Source organism: Garra rufa, chromosome 14 (assembly GCF_049309525.1).
Source record: "Garra rufa chromosome 14, GarRuf1.0, whole genome shotgun sequence".
Taxonomy (NCBI): Eukaryota; Metazoa; Chordata; class Actinopteri; order Cypriniformes; family Cyprinidae; genus Garra; species Garra rufa.
In genome coordinates, this window is record NC_133374.1 from 30,665,440 (window position 1) to 30,685,437 (window position 19,998).

At 37.7% G+C, this 19,998-nt stretch overlaps 1 protein-coding gene across 1 annotated transcript in view; it reads right to left on the minus strand.

Moving 5' to 3' along the window:
- Positions 1-1,496: 1,496 nt before the first annotated feature.
- strn4 (striatin, calmodulin binding protein 4) overlaps positions 1,497-19,998 on the minus strand; it is a 38,185-nt gene continuing 19,683 nt past the window's right edge. The window contains exons 9-18 of the mRNA XM_073817584.1: positions 18,416-18,534; positions 17,976-18,151; positions 17,708-17,755; positions 15,691-15,812; positions 15,369-15,536; positions 15,149-15,289; positions 13,260-13,358; positions 8,729-8,815; positions 8,408-8,588; positions 1,497-4,839 (exon numbers count right to left, since the gene is read on the minus strand). Coding sequence (XP_073673685.1) covers positions 8,419-8,588; positions 8,729-8,815; positions 13,260-13,358; positions 15,149-15,289; positions 15,369-15,536; positions 15,691-15,812; positions 17,708-17,755; positions 17,976-18,151; positions 18,416-18,534 — 1,130 coding nt within the window. The 3' untranslated portion in view covers positions 1,497-4,839; positions 8,408-8,418. The remainder of the gene's footprint in view (positions 4,840-8,407; positions 8,589-8,728; positions 8,816-13,259; positions 13,359-15,148; positions 15,290-15,368; positions 15,537-15,690; positions 15,813-17,707; positions 17,756-17,975; positions 18,152-18,415; positions 18,535-19,998) is intronic.

Below are 19,998 nucleotides of genomic sequence, written 5' to 3' on the forward strand. Positions count from 1 at the left end.
AAGTTCTTAGGAATGCATATTACTAATCCAAAAGTAAGTTTTGGTATATTTACGGTGGGAAATTTACAAAACATCTTCATGGAACATGACCTTTACCTAATATCCTAATGATGTTTGGCATAAAAGAAAAATATATTATTTTGACCCATACAATGTATTGTTGGCTATTGCTACAAATATACCCGTGCTACTTAGGACCGGTTTTGTGGTCAAGGGTCACATATCAGACATAAAGTTCACAAGGACTCATTTTTTGCAGTTTAGATTCAATAAATGGTCATTCTGAACTGTGTTCTGACTTACAATACTCACGTCACATTTTTAACACTGATTTTCTTTATCTGAATATAAATAAATAAATAAATAAAATACCTGGATTTTCACTCCACCTAGACAAGTTAACCTACAGTTGAGGTTTACATATAATCCATAAGAGAAAATAATAGTTGAATTTATAAAAATTACCCCTTTCAAAGTTTACATACACTTTATTCTTAATACTGTGTTTTTACCTGAATGATCCACAGCTGTGTTTTTTTGTTTAGTGATAGTTGTTCACGAGTCCCTTGTTTGTGCTGAACAGTTAAACTGCCTGCTGTTCTTCATAAAAACCTTTCAGGTCCCACAAATTCTTTGGTTTTCCAGCATTTTTGCGTATTTGAACACTTTCCAACAATGATTGTATGATTTTGACATACATCTTTACACACAGGACAACTGAACACGGGAAAAATTATGCATTAAGAGCCGGAGGAGGGAAACTTTTGAACAGAATGTGTGCATTTTTCTTATTTTGCCTAAATACCCTATTTTTTTTTCATTTAGTACTGCCCTTCAGAGGCTAAAGAAGATAATTACATGTTTCCGAGAAGACAAAATAATCTTCAAATTCAAAGTTGCCCCAGCTATTAATGCATCGTGTTTCCTTCTGAAGCATCAGTAAACATTTGAACCTTCTGTAATAGTTGCATATGAGTCCCTCAGTTGTCCTCGTTGTGAAAAGATGGATCTCAAAATCATACAATCAGTGTTGGAAAGGGTTCAAATACACAAACATGATGGAAAACCAAAGAATTTGTGGGACCTGAAGGATATTTATGAAAAACAGCAGGCAATTTAAGTGTTCAGGACAAACAAGGGACTTACAAACAACTATCACTAAACAAAAAACAGCTGTGGATCATTCAGGTAACAACACAGTATTAAGAATCAAGGGAATGTAAACTTTTGAACGGGGTCATTATTTTAAATTTAACTATTTTTTTCTCTTGTGGACTATATGTAAACATCTTTTATGTGTAATATCTTATTCAGGTCAGTCCTAATTAAACAATAACATGCATTTTGCTAAAATAATTAACATTTAGCAGATCCTGAAAGGAGGATGTAAACTTTTGACCCAACTGTATATCATACCCCAACAATTCAAAGAAATGAGGTCACTATTAGTTAGTTTAACCAAAGACACTTTCACAGACAGCCAGACAAGAATGAAATGTCTGTACAAAACCATGTTTTTATTTAGTTGTTTTTGCATTTTTTATGACATACAACACAAGACCTGCAGAGTAAACAAAAAAAAAAAAAAAGAAAAGAAATCAACAGGATAAGGAAAAGACGTATTTCGATACAAGCTAGAAAGTAGTTCAAAAATATGTATAATAAAACAAAATAAATAAAAGGCTGGTCTTTTTTATCCCTTGTAGTTAGAGGATATAGTTTGAATACAGCTTAATATGATGTACAAAATATCACACAGTGATAAATTGCTTTTAAAAAATAAAAACACTTAACAAAAAGTCCTTTTACCTTGGCTGTGGACTGAAACTTTTTCTTTTTCTTTTTTTTTTCTTAAATTTTCATACGATTTTCAGTTGTTTAGGCTTTTACACAATCACAAGCAAGTCTTAAGCCTAGCAAAAAAGGTACTACTGTTGTCTTACACCTTATTACTAGTAATCATAATAATATGTCTAGTAAAGAAAAGCAAATGGGAAAATGGGAAACTTACATTTTGCATTGGCAGCTTTTCAAACATATAAACATTTTCGGTTTCTTTCGATTTTCATTTTTACACAGATTCGTCCTCTCTCGGTAAGGAATGTGTTTTGTCGTCGTAATTTCAAGACTCGTATTGCATCGAGGGGTGCGGAAATAGAGGTGTACAAAAGAGACAGCAGGACTCGTCTAAACACCCATGCAATCGGCAGTCTTTGGAAGAGAACGTAACGATGCAGCGATACATGGATGAACCGAACCGATCGTGTGATCCTACACGTGTAGTGTAGCTTAAAGCTAACCGTTAGTGTGCGGTGTGAAGTTTCTAGGTGAAGAGGTAAGCAGCAAAGGATTATGGATTCCACTGAACGCAAGGTTATGTTCTGTGGTTATGACATTCACTGACTGGGCGAACAGCCCGAAATGAATCGGTGGTCTCGACGTTGGACAAGTGACATGTAACCCTGTCCATTGATAAAATCACTCCAAGAGGCTCCAAGAAGGAAACCTTGTTTTCCAGGTTGGATGGATGGAGTGATTCTAGATGGAGGCAGTCTGGCTTGACTCCATTATGCAAGAGCGCTCTTTATGGCCCATCAGTCTTTTTGTCGCTTCTGACTTGCCTTCTGGCCACTCATCTACGACCACGGAAAACCAGTAAAGGATAAAAATAAACCCCGCGAAATGGAAACTGGCTGTGACCTTTGATCTCCAGACCTCAAGACCAGGCTCCCTCCAACAAGGAACTTAAAGATTCAGGTCCAATTCTTCATCACACCTTGGTGCCCCCCTCAAGTTTCAGACTTGCATCTTGATTCATTACTTAGCCAATAAAAAGCAAGGTGTACCACTTTTTTCACTTTGAGATCCCAGAGTTTTACTCTGAAACATCTTCTGTCTTGCCTTGACTAACAGCACAAAACCCATCAAGAGGACTTTTTGAATTTGTCCAAATTTCACCAGTGGGGTTTGACCTCTTGGTAAGTCAACTGACAACAGGGAGGCACTAGTTTCTCATCACTTAAAATGCCCTTTCAAGGTTCGTTCTGACCTTTTCAGGATAATTGGACTTGGGTCAAGATCACAGATGTCCAAAAACTCAGAAATCGACAATACAGCTGTACTGAAACACTGGAACTTGTAGTTGGTTTTAATTGTTTTATTGGCGACAATCATCAACCAAAGATCCTCCAACTTGGATATAGAGTTTTTCGTCTAAAAAATACCCTGACAAAACCTTAAAAGCCACTTCGGCACATCAGAAGTACTCTGAAATTTCCAACAAACGGGCTGTATTTCTGAAATGCCAAAGAACCGTACATGATGACTTTGAGGAATGGAGTCCTCATGTAAAAAGTAAGGTGTCCAACTTTTTTCACTTCGAGAACCCAGAGTTTTACTCCGAAACATCTTGTGTCTTGCCTTGACTAACAGCACAAAACCCATCAAGAGGACTTTTTGGATTTGTCCAAGTTTCACCACTGGGGTTTGACCTCTTGGAAAGTCAACTGAAAACTGGGAGGAACTAGTTTCTCATTACTTAAAATGCCTTTCAAGGTTCGTTCTGCACTGTTTAAGAAAGAGGACTTGAGTTGAGATCACAGATGCCAAAAAACTCAGAAATCGACAATACAGCTGTACTAAAACACTGGAACTTGTAGTTGGTTTTAATCGTTTTATTGGCGACAATCATCAACCAAAGATCCTCCAACTTGGATATAGAGTTTTTCGTCTAAAAAATACCCTGACAAAACCTTAAAAGCCACTTCGCACATCAGAAGTACTCTGAAATCTCCAACAAATGGGCTGTATTTCTGAAATGCCAAAAAAAACGTACATTATGACTCCGAGGAATGGCAGACGTCAACTGAGATTTGATACTTTATGACTCTTGTCGTGAACACTTCCCTGATTCAGAGGAGATCTTAGCACCAAGGTTGTGAAACAAGTGTGCTAAGTACAGCGCATCCTGCTTATATACAGAAATCAGTTACGCGTCCAACTGCAGATCCTCCCGAGAAGTCTTCCGACCGATATCGAACACTACAATAAATACACTACTCGACAGTCACCTGACTATTACGGATAACGCCACCTGACTGGATATGAATGAAGACGGCGATTGCGAAATGCTTGTGCTAGCACCGTCACAAACGCACACACGCAGGTACACGTGTTTGGTTTTAGTTCAAGGTGTACTCGTCATACTAATGAAATGTGTGGAGAAAGTGATTATGAAAGGCTGAAATACTAAGGCTCTTAGCTGTGAGGCTAAAGGTAAAGCTGTGTCGTACTTGCAGCTAAAACGCAACCAAAAAAAAAACTCATCTAAAGCAGTCTTTGGAATGAAATGCATCGATCGCCTCACGTTACTAGGCAACGGTTACGCGAGGACATTAATTCACAGATTAGCACTAATGCAATTTACATTGAGAAAATGTGCAGGCTTGGGTAATGTCTTGTTTACCGAGAGCCTTCAAATCCTCAACCTAAACCGAGCATGAAATTAAAATCCAGGGTGTGTGTTGTGTTAAGGTGTGCGAGTGTGTGTGTTTGGATGGGTCCATCCGTCAACAGATTGGACATCACTGTGCAGATTATTAGTAGTGTCTTCTAAAACTGAAATCAGGGCATGAGCAGCAAACTCGTTAGTATTAAAAGCAGTAGAGTTTGTATCACAAGGTGTGAGGGATAAAAAATGATGGGTTATTGAGTCGTGTGCCTTTAACACAGGCAGTGATGTGTAGAACATTGTTCCCCTCGTTTAGTGAGCGAGTGTGTGTGAGTGTGTGTGGATACTCGGCGTTTCACTCTTTTGGCCCAGTAGTGAGGGTGGATCCCCTGAGAAGAGAAAAAGACAAAAATTAGCTCAGTGAAATGGAAAATGGAAAAAGTTGATACTGTGCGTTGAGTATAAAGTGCCTTGCATAAGTATTCATACCCCTTCATTTTTTTCACATTTTGTTAGGGTTGCTGCCTTACATTAAACTGCTTTAAATGACCTTTTTTTCCCACATCAATCTACACTCCATACACCATAATGACAAAGCACAAAAAACTGTCGCCATTACCCTTAATGGAAGAAGTTTGAAACAACCAGGACTCTTCCTAGAGCTGGCCTCCTGGCCAAACTACGCAACTGATGGAGAAGGGCCTTGGTTAGACTGGTGACCAAGAAGCTGATAGTCCCTCTAGTTAAGCTACATGATCATATGTGGTGGTAGGAGAAATCTAAAGAAGGACAAACATCACTGCACCGATTTGGGCTTTATGGCAGTGTGGCCAAATTCAATCCTCTCCTTAGTGAAGACACATGAAAACACACTTGAAATTTGCTAAAAAAGCAGCTAAAGAACCCTCGGACTGTGAGAAACAAATTTTCTGGTCTGATGAACCTTAATTCCAAGCATAATGTTGAAAGGAAACCAGGCACTGCTCTTAAAGAAAACCCAGTCCAGAGCATTCAGAATCTCAGACTGGGCAGAAGGTTGACCTTCCAATAGGACATTCACCCTAAGCACACAGCCAGAGTGGCTTATATACAACTCTGTGAATGCCCTTGAGCCTGGGCTTGAACCCAATCAAACATTTCTGGAGAAACCTGAAAATGTCTGCCAGACCCTATCCAAGCTAACAGGGCTTGAGATGTGAAGAGGTGGTGAGAAGAATAGCAGATAATTGCCAAATGCTGATGTGCAATTCTTGTTGCATCATACCTAGAAAGATATAAGGCTGTAAAGGTGCTTCAGCTAAGTACTGAGTTAAAAGTATGAATACTTCTGCAAACGTACTTATTTCAGTTTTATATTTTTTATACATTTCCAAAGTTGTGACAATTCTCTTATTGCTCTGTCAATATGGTGTGTGGAGTGTAGTTAAAGTAGCAACAGAAAATGTGAAAAAAATAAAAATAAAGAAGGGGTATGAATACTTTTGCAAGGCACTGTAGAGTGAATTAAATCTGAAGCAACAGAAAGATTGTGTAATGTAAAATAACAGCAAGAAAATGTTGTCCTTATGGTTGCATACAAAGACACAGTACCAACAGTGTACTATTGTGTACTATAAGTGACTATTTTGAGCCTTTCTTTTAATTTAATAAGACATGAAATGCAGTTTTTAAATTATGCACATATAAACTTAATTTGGGTTTTCCTCAAAACTAGTCATGAATTAGATATAAATGGTCATTTTCTACCCTAAATTTAGCCTCTGATTTGAATGCTCAATTGGAAGGGGCGTATCTGCTTTGAGACTTCAATGGAAATGCCCACTATGATTGGCAGAAAAATTTTGCATTTGAAATGAGCATTACCTGTGGGACTTTCTTGAAACATTTTACTGCGTTTTTCCTATAACAGCCACCAAGATGAAGGCTGCAGAGCTGCACTGTAGCTGAACTCGAAAGGTGCAATGATCTCCTTATTGTAACACAATTTCTGCAATCTCACGAATACTTTCATCATAACTAACACAGTGAAAACATGTAAATAAGAGACTCGTTAAGCAGAGTAAACTGTCATTGATTATAATGGGAGTTTTGGTGAAAATGCAGAAATCTAATCACGATAGGCTCACGCTGCTCCAGTGTTAATAAAGAGAATGATCTTTGATCGCTTTCTGTATATATAACTATCACAATATAAAGAACAGATGGTTTTTACACTATTAACAGGAAGAGTGTGACGTTAATTGTTTAGTCACTGATTCACTAATGCATAAACAGAAGTAAACCACTTCACAAAGCATATCTGTACATGAGCCCTTATAATATAAAAATTTGAAGCTGCATGAAGCTGTGGTTGTGTAATATATATTTCTTGAGGCTAGTTCATAAAGTTTTCTGCACCAAAAAAGTATTGCGGCAATGATGCATGTTAAAGGGATAGTTTGAAAAAAATTAAAATTCTGTCATTAATAACTCTCATGTCGTTTCAAACCCATAAGAAAGTGCCGCGATGCAAAACTTTTGGATTTCATCCAAAATAAAAAGATGAACAAAGGGCATTTATCAGCAATACAGTGCCTTGCGAAATTATTCATACCCCTTCATTTTTTATTATTTTGTTATGTTGCTGCCTTATGTTAAACTACTTTAAATTACTTTTTTCCCCACATCAATCTACACTCCCTACTCCATAATGGCAAAGCAAAAAAATATGAAAAGTGTCTAACAGCTGAAAAAGCATATCAGAGCAAAAACCAAGACCTGAGTTCAAGTTAACTGCCTGTAGAGCTCAGTGACAGACTTGCGTTAAGGCAATGATCTAGGGACGAGTTCAGAAAAAAAAAATCTGCTGCATTGCAGGTTCACAGAAGCATTATCCATAATGGAAGACGATTGGAACAACTAGGACTCTAGAAAATGTCTGCCAGCCCCCATCTAATCTGACAGAGCTTGAGAGGTGAAAAGGTGAGGCAAAGAATGGCAGATAATTGCCAAATGCAGATGTGCAAAGCTTGTCACATCATACCCAAAAACACTTCGAGGCTGTAAAGGTGCTTCAACTAAGTACTGAGTTAAGGGTATGAATACTTATGCAATGTACTTTTTTCAGTGTTTTATTTTTAATAAATTTGTCAAATTTGCAAATCTGGTTTTTGCCTTGTCATTATTATGGTGTATGGAGTGTAAATTTTATTTATTAAAAATAAAACTCAGTACATAGCTGAAGCACCTTTACAGCCTCAAGTCTTTTTGGGTATGATGTGACAAGTTTTGCACATCTGCTTTTGGAAATTATCTGCCATTCTTTGCCTCACCTTTTCACCTCTCAATGCAGCAGATTTTTTTCTGAACTCTTCCCTAAATCATTGCCTTAACGCAAGTCTGTCACTGAGCTCTACAGGCAGTTATCTTGACCTCAGGACCTCAGGTTTTTGCTGTGTATTTTCAGCTGTTAGACCTTTTCTGAGAGGTGTGTGCCTTTCTAAATCATACTCATTCAAATGAATTTGCCACAGTTGAACTCCACTCGAAGTGTAGTAACATCTAGAAGCAATATGAATGCTCCTGAGCTAACTTTCAAGTGTCCCAGAAAAAGGTATGAATACTTATGCAACAGGATCTTTTCAGTTTTTTATTTTTAATAAATTTGCACAAATGTTAAAAACCTATTTTTTGCTTTGCCATTATGGAGCAGGGAGTGTAGATTGATGTGGGAAAAAAGGTAATTTAAAGTAGTTTAACATAAGGCAGCAACATAACAAAATGTGAAAAAATTAAGGGGTATGAATAATTTCACAAGGCACTGTACATACACATCTATATATATATATATACACATCTATCTATCTATCTATCTATATATATATATATATATATATATATATATATATACACACACGCACACGGCACCTTTAACTTCTCACTCTTAACCAGTTGTAATATGTTTGAATGTGCATTTACCAGTGAGAAAATCAAACAAAGATCTTGGCGAGCGCGTCAGCCCCTGCGCTGGCGATGAAGGGCTGCGAGGGGTGGAAGGCCACGTCATGAATGGCCTCATCGTGTTTTTTCCTGTGTGCTGTGATCTCCTGCACACACGTGCGGTTGTCCAGCATCCACAAGCGCACAGAGCAGTCATGACCTGAGCAAAGTAGAAATCACAAAATAAAGACAGATTTTCACATTGTGGTTTGTTGACGTGGATATGCTCAGAAGGCTTCAGCTGGCATGTTGTTTAATGCTCTGATGTCACACACTGCGTGTCTGTGTATATTTACTTACTGCCGGAGATGAGGTAAGTGCCTTTAGGGTCTGTGGCAAGACAGGTTACAGCATCCAGGTGAGCCACCATGGAATGAATCACTTTCCCTGTGGCCACAGTGAGACGAAGGAGAAAAGATTAGGTCATGTGGGATATTTTTGATACACAATATTGTTTCTAAACGATCTAGTTTCTGTCTGATAAGTTTGTGTCAAACAAGGTAAAACAAGGTTTATAAAACTGGAAAACTAATAATAATTAAAATATAGCTTCAAGCAGCGATTACCAGGGTTCAAGTGCTTTAAGGCATTTAAGCACATATGAAAAAAGACAAGCCTTTTTTTTTTTTTTTTACAAATACAGGTAACTAACCATAGAAATATTATGTTTTGTAACATTTCTAACTGTTATAGTGCCAGCTGTGGTCCGATCTCTTGAAAACTTTGCATGCTTGTGCTCACCAGCTTTTGTGAAGTTTTGAGTTTTCATGTTGATAGGACAAATGGTTGCATAGGTGTATGTTTTTTTCCCTTTTATAGCGCCACCAAGTGGCCAAGCTCTGTAATTTCTGTCCTGTGACCTCAGATTGAGCTCTTAAATAAGTGTTCTGAGTTTGGCAAAGATATCTCATTCCGTTCAGGAGTTATAGGCATTTTACTAAAAGTGGCCTGCCCCTTTTAAACGTTTTGGCATCCCTTTGCAATGGTGAGTCAAAAGTTAGACTTTTTATATATATATATATATATATATATATATATATATATAATTATTGATATTCGCTCCCCAGAGAATCTTTCTGCACTGATTTGGTTCTGATTGGGCGAATTTCAACAACATAAGATACCTATTAGTAAGAAGTCATGAGCGATTTTGTACCTTTGATCACTGTAGCGCCCCCGTCAAGCCGATATAGTGCCAGCTGTGGTCCAATCTCTTTAAAACTTTGCATGCTTGTTTAGAATCACCTGTTGCATGTGCTTACTTGGTTTTGTGAAGTTTTGAATTTTCTTTTAGGCTTTATAGGATTTGGGGTAAATTTGGACAGGCCCCTTTTCTAAACGACCCCATTATAGCTTCCTAAAGGGTAAATTATTATTTTTTTGACAATTATTGACCTAGAGAGTCCAGAGAATTGCACTGCAGTGTTTTTCTTTTCCAGATTGAGTGAAAACGTAGGACTAGTTCGCAAAAGTAGGTTTTTTTACATCCTCTCAATCATTTAAACTACTTAACTGACAGCAGTGGCTCTAGAAGCAAAGGTGTCTGGAATGAGGAGTTCTGTCATACGATATGATTATCGTGCGTATGTGCGAAAAACCGTGCAATGCACAATCATTTACCCCCTTGAAAAATGCGATATTTCCCTCCAGTGGCCGATTGCTATCAACTTTCTCACAGACCTTTGGGGCCATGAGTCAAATAGGCCCACTGAGTTTTGTTCCGATCGGCCTCTGCTGAGGCCTTGTCTAACAGGGTGCTCAAACTTTATTGGCCAATGGCGGCCATGTTTTTTGAGATATGCAAATGTCCTTATAGACCCTTGTGGCACTTTGGATCAAGACCATGTAGAGCGATTTTCAGGTTGATAGGAAAAATGGTTGCATAGGTATAGCCATTTTTATGTTTTGTTCCCTCTTATAGCGCCACCAAGTGGGCAAGCTCTGTGATTTTTTTCTTGCGACCTCGGCTTGAGCTCTTACATAAGTGTCCAGAGTTTGGCAAAGATATCTCATTCCATTCAGGAGTTATAGGCATTTTACTAAAAGTGGCCTGCCCCTTTCAAATGTTTTGGCATCCCTTTGCAATGGTGAGTCAAAAGTTAGACTTTTTTTTATAAGTATTGATACTCGCTCTCCAGAGAATATTTCTGCACTGGTTTGGTTACGATTAGGATGAAAAACCTAGGACTAGTTTGCAAAAGTAGGTTTTGCAAAAAAAGCCAAAATACCTGAAAATTTTGTCCGGCGTGAGCCAAGGATTCCAACAACATAAGATACTTATTGACGGTTAAGAAGTTATGAGCGATTTTGTACTTTTGATCACTGTAGCGCCCCCGTCAGTCCGATATAGTGCCAGCTGTGGTCCAATCTCTTTAAAACTTTGCATGCTTGTTTAGAATCACCTGTTGCATGTGCTCACTGGGTTTTGTGAAGTTTTGAGTTTTCTTTTACGCTTTATAGTATTTTGGGTAAATTTGGACAGGCCCCTTTTCTAAACGACCCCGTTATAGCTTCCCAAAGGGTAAATTTCAACATTTTTTGATAATTATTGACCAGAGTCCAGAGAATTGTACTGCAGTGTTTTTCTTTTCCAGATTGAGTGAAAACCTAGGACTAGTTCGCAAAAATAGTTTTTTTTTTTTTACATCTCAATCTTTTAACAAACAATTTGATTGACAGCAGTGTTCTGGAGGCAAAGTTGTCTGGAATGAGGAGTTCTGTCATATGATATGAACATTGCGTGTATGTGCGGAAAACCCCTTGAAAATGCGATATCGCCTCAGTGGCCAATTTCTTTCAAATTTCTCACAGACCTTTGGGGCCGTGAGTCAAATAGGCCGACAGAGTTTCGTTCTGATTGGCCTCCATTGAGGCCTTGTGTAACAGGTGCTCAAACTTCATCGGCCAATGGCGGCCATGTTTTTCTGAGATTGGATCAAGACCATGTAAAGCAATTTTAATGTTGATAGGAAAAATGGTTGCATAGGTATAGCCTTTTTTAATGTTTTGTTACCTCTAATAGCGCCACCAAGTGGCCAAGCTCTGTGATTTTTTCTTCGGATCTCGGCTTGAGCTCTTAAGGCCGGGACACACCAAGCCGACGATCGGCCGTCTGGCCTCGTCGGGCAGTTGGTGGGCGTCGGTGAAGCGCGTCGGTTCGGTGTGTTCCGCACGTCGGCTCGCGTCGGCCAAAGTTTGCCCGATTCGACATGTTGAATCGGCGTCGGGCTTGTCGGGGCTGTCTGGGAAAGAGAGTGCTCTGATTGGCTGTTCAGACACCGAATCAGAGCGCGTGGAGGACTTGAACGTGAAGTGACGTAACAAGCAAATAAAAGAGTCAAGAGGGAATCGGCTCGCTGTCATCATTTCGCAATTCGAAACCAACTATGGCTGTGTGGAACGAAGCTATTGAAGGCGAGCTGATCAATTTGATCCAAGACAGGCCAGCGCTGTACGACATAACGGAAAACGCTATGCAAACCGTGCGGCGGTTCTTCCGGGTTCTCTTCTTGGAATGAAAATGCAGACTACTGCCATCTGCAGGTACGCCACGGTATATCTCCTCACGCATGCGCAGAAAGCACCTTCTAGTTTGCAGTCGGCTTTTGTCAGTTCGGTGTGTTCGAGCTCAGTTTAATCGCCCAGACGCTCGCAGACGCAGCCGACTAGAGGCGACAAGACGGTCGGCTTTCGTCGGCGCTAGTTGGTTGGCGTCGGGTTGGTGTGTCCCGGCCTTTACATAAGTGTCCAGAGTTTGGCAAAGATATCTCATTCTGTTCAGGAGTTATAGGCATTTTACTAAAAGCGGCCTGCCTCTTTCAAACGTTCAAAACGAGTCAAAAGTTACTTTTTTTAATAATTATTGATATTCGCTCTTCAGAGAATCTTTCTGATTGGGTGAAAAACCTAGGACAAGTTCGCAAAAGTAGGTTTAGCAAAAAATCCAAAATTTGTCCGGTGTGAGCCAAGGATTCCAACTACATAAGATACTTGAGCCTGCGATTGACGGTTAAACAGATCTAAGTGATTTTGTACTTCTACAGGCCTTGGTGATGTTGCCTGCGGTGTGAGTACTACCATTCCTCCAAGTTTCAAATCTTTACGACTTACAGTTTGGTCTGCACAAACGGTTTTACATGGAGATCGCTGATCCATGACCATTTTAACAATTTCAACAGCCCATAATCATAATCTTTTTAAAATGGAGCAGCATTAACATGCAAATCTGTTCTGAAATGATTAAAATATTAACTTAATTTTAAAAAAGTTTGGGAATCCCCGCTTTAAAATATTGCTGCTATAGAAAAAGAAAAAGGAAATAAAATCCAGATAAACCTCACTAGACGACTAGTCAACCATCGTGACTCATCCTCAAATTACACAGACAAACTCCATTATGAACACATACACGGAAAAAAAAGATTATTAAAAACTTCCTAACATGCCTGAAAACAAAGCCACAGGTAATGCACCACCGCATTCACGTTCCAGCTGCCTTTTTTCGCTGGCTAATCTTTCACACCAAGAATGTTATTTGCTTCTCTTGAAGTGCTCTTGCTATATAAACTAGTGAGTAAAGGTTGTTGTCTGGCACCAATTCGATTGAGGTTTTTTATACCAGAGGTTCTTTTTTTAACTGCTTTGAGAGGTCTATTGTGACAGCACGGTAGGAGAGTCAAATGCTTTGCTGGTGTATTTACAGTTCCCACAGTGCACAGCTGGAAAATACGTGGTGTTATTACGGGCCTCAAAATTGCTACAGGCTCTCAACACGCACACGCATACACACACACACACACGCACGCACACACACACACACACACACACACACCTGTCTTATTGTCCAGGAAGCGGATGGTGCGGTTCTCGTGGGCTGTAATAGAAATCGGTTGGGATGGATGGCTGACCACACGGTTAATCAGCTCACTGCCTGCAGGGGGCGGTAAAGAAAAATCACAAAATTGTATTATTGTACAACAGACTTCAAGGCAACATGAAATAGCATTCAGAAATAATTTTACTTTTGTACGCATTGGAGCTTTTCAATGCAAAATGTTTGAACTCTATCATCCATTTTAATATACTTTAAGTATATGCAAGTTCTCTTACTTAGAAATCATGGAAGGGTCTACAATTTTCAGCATAGGCGCAATTCCTCTGTGAGAGACAGAATCTAAAAATAAAAATCCGGAAATCGCATTGTATGTTTTTTTTAACAATTTATTTGTGAATTACTGTGTCAAATAAGTATTTGATCACTTGAGTCAAAAAAATTTAATATTTGGTACAGAAGCCTTTGTTAACAATTACAGAGGTCAAACGGTTCCTGTAGTTCTTCACCAGGTTTCCACACACTGCAGGAGGGATTTTGGCCCACTCCTCCATACTAGATCTGTCAGGTTTCGGGGCTGTCGCTGAGCAACACAGAGTTTCAGCTCCCTCCAAAGATTTTCTATTGGATTTAGGCCTGGAGACTGGCTAGGCCACTCCAGAACCTTGATATGCTTCTTACGGAGCCACTACTTGGTTTCTTGCTCTGGCTGTGTGCTTTGGGTCATTGTCATGTTGGAAGACCTAGCCACAACCCATCTTTAATGCTCTGACTGAGGGAAGGAGGTTTTTGCCCAATATGTCACAATACATGGCCCCGTTCATCCTCTTCTTAATACAGTGAAGTCGTCCTGTCCCCTGTGCAGAAAAACTCCCCCAGAGCATGATGCTTCCAGCCCCATGCTTCACTGCAGGTATGGTATTATTGGGATGATACTCATCATTCTTCTTCCTCCAAACACGGCGAATGGAGTTAAGACCAAAAAGTTCTATTTTGGTCTGATCTAACCACAGGACTTTCTCCTATGACTCCTCTGGATCATCCAGATGGTCCCTGGCAAACTTCAGACGGGCCTGGACATGGGCTGACTTAAGCAGGGGAACCTTCCGCGCGATGCAAGATTTTAAACCATGACGTCTTAGTGTATTACTGATAGTAGCCTTGGAAACGATGGTCCCAGCTCTCTTCACGGCATTGACCAGCTCCTCCCGTGTAGTTCTGGGCTGATTCTTCACCATTCTTAGCATCATTGAAACCCCACGAGGAGAGATCTTCCGTGGGGCCCCAGTCCAAGGGACACTGACAGTCATCATTAGCCTCTTCCATTTTCTGACAATTGCTCCAACAGTTGTTCACCAAGCTGCTTGGCAATTTCCCCGTAGCCCTTTCCAGCTTTGTGAAGGTCTACAATTTTGTCTCTTGTGACTTTCGACAGCTCTTTGGTTTTGCCCATGTTGCTACTTAGACTTTGGCTGATTGTGGGGTGCACAGGTGTCTTTATGACAGCTAACAAACAGGTGCTAATAATTTAGAATCGTGAGCAGAGTGTAGCTGGACTATTTAAAAGCAAAATAACAGGTCTTTGAGGGTCAGAAATCTGGCTGATAAGCAAGTGATCAAATACTTATTTGACACAGTAATTCACAAATAAATTGTTAAAAAAAAAAAAAAATCATACAATGTGATTTCCGGATTTTTATTTTTAGATTCTGTCTCTCACAGTGGAAATGCACCTATGCTGAAAATTGTAGACCCCTCCATGATTTCTAAGTAAGAGAACTTGCAAATTCTCAGGGTGATTAAATACTTATTGACCTCACTGTATATATATGTGTAAATTGTAAAAATAATAATAGCAAATATTTATTCCTATATAAACTGGTGCTTACCATCCTTAGCCTGGTTCTCCAGGACCATGATGCTTTGCTCTGTGTTGAGGTCATAAAGCAGAGTCTCACCCCCATCAAAGGACACAACAACCTGGGACGGGTCAGAGTTTACAAAGGCAACCGAGGTGGGAGTGCCATGTTCTGAAAAACACACAGGGAATAAGTGAGAGGGACAAACATAACAGTTAATCAATCCAAACACCCAAGGTCTTCTCCTCACCTTTCTCCTTGTTGAAAACAGACACACACGGTGAGGAATTATGGGGGTCCCAGATCCGCACAGTCCCATCTGCTGAGCAGGAGGCCAAACGCTTCAGGCTGGAGGAGTAGGCCAACCCCCACACCGCATCCTCATGGCCCGACAACACGCTGCTCTCCACGCCTGGATCTGAACATGTTTATACACAACATTTACGTCTAGCTGTCCAAGGTGTTGCCGAATTCATTTATAGTCAGTGCCCTCTAGAGGACTGTAATAAATAGTGTTTTTAGTCAGATTGTGTAACATGCAAGTGCAGTATTATGGCAAGTAGTAGACTTGCCATAGTTGTCATAAGGATCCACATTAAGGTCTGGAATCTTCCAGCCACGGACGGTGCCGTCCAGACCACCGCTGAAGCACGATTCTCCTTCCTCCCCCATAGCCAGAGAAAGAACAGCACCGCTGAAATCACACATAGACACAAATTGAAAATAAAAAACCACAACAAATATACTGCAGTGGTAAACTTTGATATACAGTGGTGACCAAAATTATTAGAACACTAGTATTTTCACCAGCTAGAAATGGTTTTAAGTCAGTTATTTCCATCTTTTTCTGTAGTATCATTAGGAAATATCAGTTTACATTTTCAAACATTCATTTTGCCATTAATTGTAATAATCCAGTGAGATTTTTGTTTGCACAAGGTCACTTTGCTGTCACTTTCCTGTCACTTTTGAACCAACTGAATGCATCCTTGCATAAAAATGTAACTTAATTTAATATTGTTCAATAAATAATTAAAAAGTGGCCCAATGTGTGTGTGCTGTTTTTACTATGAGAGTACTTATGTATTCTATTAGTTTAGCAACATGCTAATGTTGAACTATTCAAATCATTTGCAAGTCTTTCATTCGCTTTGCATGAGATGCTGAGTGTTTCAACTGCATATGCACAGATAGCACTATTCTAGCAGATACTGATTATTTTCAATTATAAAAATAAAAACAATAACCATTATTTATAACCAATTAATAAATATTTTAATATTGAAGTTGAACTATTTTAACTTTATGTAATCACAAAATTGCAGATATTTAACTAATTTGTCTAAATAATTAAAAAAAAATTACACTAAAACACTAACATTAAAACTAATGCTACAAGTTAAGGTTACACTTCATTTTAAGGTGTCCTTGTTACACTGTAATTATACATTTAATTACATTAATATTAATTACCTACATGTATTTGTACTTAGGGTTTGGCTTAGGGTTACTTGCATGTAATTATGTATAATTCATTGTTATTATAATAGTAATAGTAAGTATGTAACATGTTTAAGTGTCACCCAAGTAAATTTTAGCATGAAAACATATATAAACATAATATCTATTGATACCAATACTGATACATTTAGAAAGATTGTTGTTCACTTTCAAAACAAAAATTTACAGATAATTTACTCACTCCCTTGTCATCCAAGATGTCCATGTCTTTCTTTCTTCAGTCGTAAAGAAATTATGTTTTTTAAGGAAAAGATTTCAGGATTTCTCTCCATATAAATGGACTTCTATGGTGCCCCTGAGTTTGAACTTCCAAAATGCAGTTTAAATGCAGCTTCAAAGGGCTCTAAATGATCCCAGCCGAGGAAGATGGGTCTTATCCAACAAAACAATTGGTTATTGTCAAAAAAAAAAAAGTACAATTTATATACTTTTTAACCTCAAATGCTCGTCTTGTTAAAATGAGATGGGAGTTTCCCCTAACTGTCATGAACCGAAATACACAGAGTACACGCAGAGCTTGATAAGACAAGCATTTGAGGTTAATAAGTATATAAATTGTAAAAAAAATTTTTTAGAAAATAACCAATAGTCTCGCTAGATAAGACCCTTCTTCCTCGTTTAGACTCCTTTGAAGCTGCATTTAAACTGCATTTTGGAAGTTCAAACTCGGGGGCACTATAGAAGTCCATTATATGGAGAGAAATCCTGAAATGTTTTCCTCAAAAGACAATTTCTTTATGACTAAAGAAAGAAAGACATGAACATCTTGGATGACAAGGGGGTGAGTACATCATCTGTAAATTTTTGTTCTGGAAGTGAACTACTCCTTTAAAACAAGGAATAAAAAACTACAGTATTAGACAACCAATATGGTACCAGTATAATGTACTAATCTCTATTTTTAGTCAGTTCACTTTTCAGTTCTTGGGAAGCCCACTAGGTTTTTTTAACAGGGCTTTAGCCTCATAATTTAGTCTTGAGCAGTTGGCAGAGTATGTTAGCCACAGGTTATACAATTTCATTTTTAGAGATTCGATCTCAGTCTAATTATAAACCTGTCCCACTCACCTGTGTGCTCTGAATGTATAAATGGGCTCAACGTCCAGCGCTGCATTTCTGTAAAAAGCAAAAATGAGAGGCTTCCATGTTAGAACATGGAGAGACGGCGCTAAAAGAATCTTTCATGGGTCGATATTTCTAAATACACTTCTCGAGACACCTACACTAACACAATTATAGTGACATACTTAGCATAAGAGGGCAGTAAAATATGGATCTTCTCAGCGTTGTTTGTGTGTCTTATTTTGGAAAAAAAGATGCAGGATGTGCTTCTTACTTTTTGGAGTGCATTGCCTTGTTGAGGTTCCACAGTTTGAGCGTCCCATCCTCAGAGGCGGACAGCAGCACGGCCTGGCTGGGGTGAAAGCTCAACGCTCGGATGGCGTCGAAGTGGCTTCGTAGTGTGAAGCGAGGGTTCCACGTTTTCTTGAACTCTTCTCGACTGTCCTGCAACTGATCATATCATAGGTTACTATTCCTTGTGAAAAACTACACTTCAGCAGAAGTGTACTACACTGTGGTAGAAGCGGCATAATATTTCAAAGAATTTATTGGGAAATCAATATAATGTTTTCAGACACAAAATGAAAACAGTACATTTTTAATCCAGCTCTTTGTGAAATGTGTACTGCAAATATACAGCACATACTGTGAGAATGTCACTCTAATGCTTAAAAGTCACTCAATTGAGGAGGAAAGACTCCTTATAATACTAACGTCAATGGTGAGGTCATTGTCGTTGGCAACAGTGAGGTCAGCCAGCTCTCCGAGGTTCATATCCCCTCCTCCAACCGCGTCCAGGATGAAGACATCAGATGAGAAACCAAGAGCTCCCCCTTGAGTTCAGACAGATACACAACAGTATGAAAATGGAAAATTCAGCAGACATTTTAAAGTTTTAAAGTTTAACTATTAAAAATCAATTATTCAGTTTGTCAGATTGTGTTAGACGGTATATAACATAACATAATGCAGAAACATGCCCACATTTTATTTTACTTAATGCATTAAACATTTTTAATATTTACGGCAGCAATTATTGTTTAGTTGAATACCGTTTCCTCTAAACAAAAACAAATAAATAAAGTAGGGTTATACAGATACAACAAAAAATTTAATTACAATCTAATATAATATAATAAATATATTGTTTGGTTTGAATACTAGTAATATTAAATAATCCAATTAATAAATATAAATAGATGATAAAATAATAGTGTTATAGCAATAAATAATCAATGATTCTATAATATATGTAATATAAAAATAGCTCAACATTTAACCACCTTATTTATTTATCTTGATGCATTAAATATTTTTACGTTCTTGACAAAAAGAGTAATGGTTGTTTAGTGAAAATAAACAAATGATTCTTAATCTATTTTTAAAGCAAACAGTTGTAAACAGCTTTGGAATATGCTTCAGCTGTGGAAAATCTGCTGAGCAAAATAAAACAAAACAGAAGCAACACACACACACACAAAAAAATTAAAGAAAACAAAAAACAAAAGAACATTACAAAAATAAAAAAAGAATAAACCAAAAATTAATAAAACAAAACTCAAAACAAAAACAAAACAAAATGAACAAAAATACAAAACAGAAATAGTACAAAAAAAATCAGTAAAACTAAAAACTAAATAGAACAAAACAAAAAAGGAACAAAACAAAAGTACAAAACAATAACAAAAAACATCAAACAAAAAACTAAACAGAACTAAACCAAACAAAAACAAATAGGAACAAAACAGAAATAACAGATCAAAAGCCACTAAAAAAAAAAAAAAAAAAAAAAATCAAACAAGAACAAAACAATAAAACAAAAACCACTAAAAAAAGAATCAAACAAAAACAACAAAAAATAAATAGAACAAAACAACAGAACAAAAACACAAAAAAAGAATTAAACAAAAGCAAAATACTAAATAGAACAAAACAAATACAAAACAATCATAGAACAAAAAACAAGGATAAATAAAAAAAACTAAAGCGAACAAAACAAAAAAGGAATTAAATATAAAACAATAATAGAACAAAAAACACTAACTAAAGAATCAAACAAAAAGCAAAACAAAGATGAATAAAACAAAAAAACTAAATAAAACAAAACAAAAGGAAAAATATGTATTTTTATCAAATTTTGTATTTGATTTTTTTTGTATTTTTTGTTCTATTATTGTTTTATATTTCATTTTGTGCCTTTTTTGTTGTTTTTGTTTTGTTCTATTTTGTGTTTTTATTCATATATAATAAAAAGATAATATAAAAACACTAAAAAAAAAGAATCAACCAAAAAAACT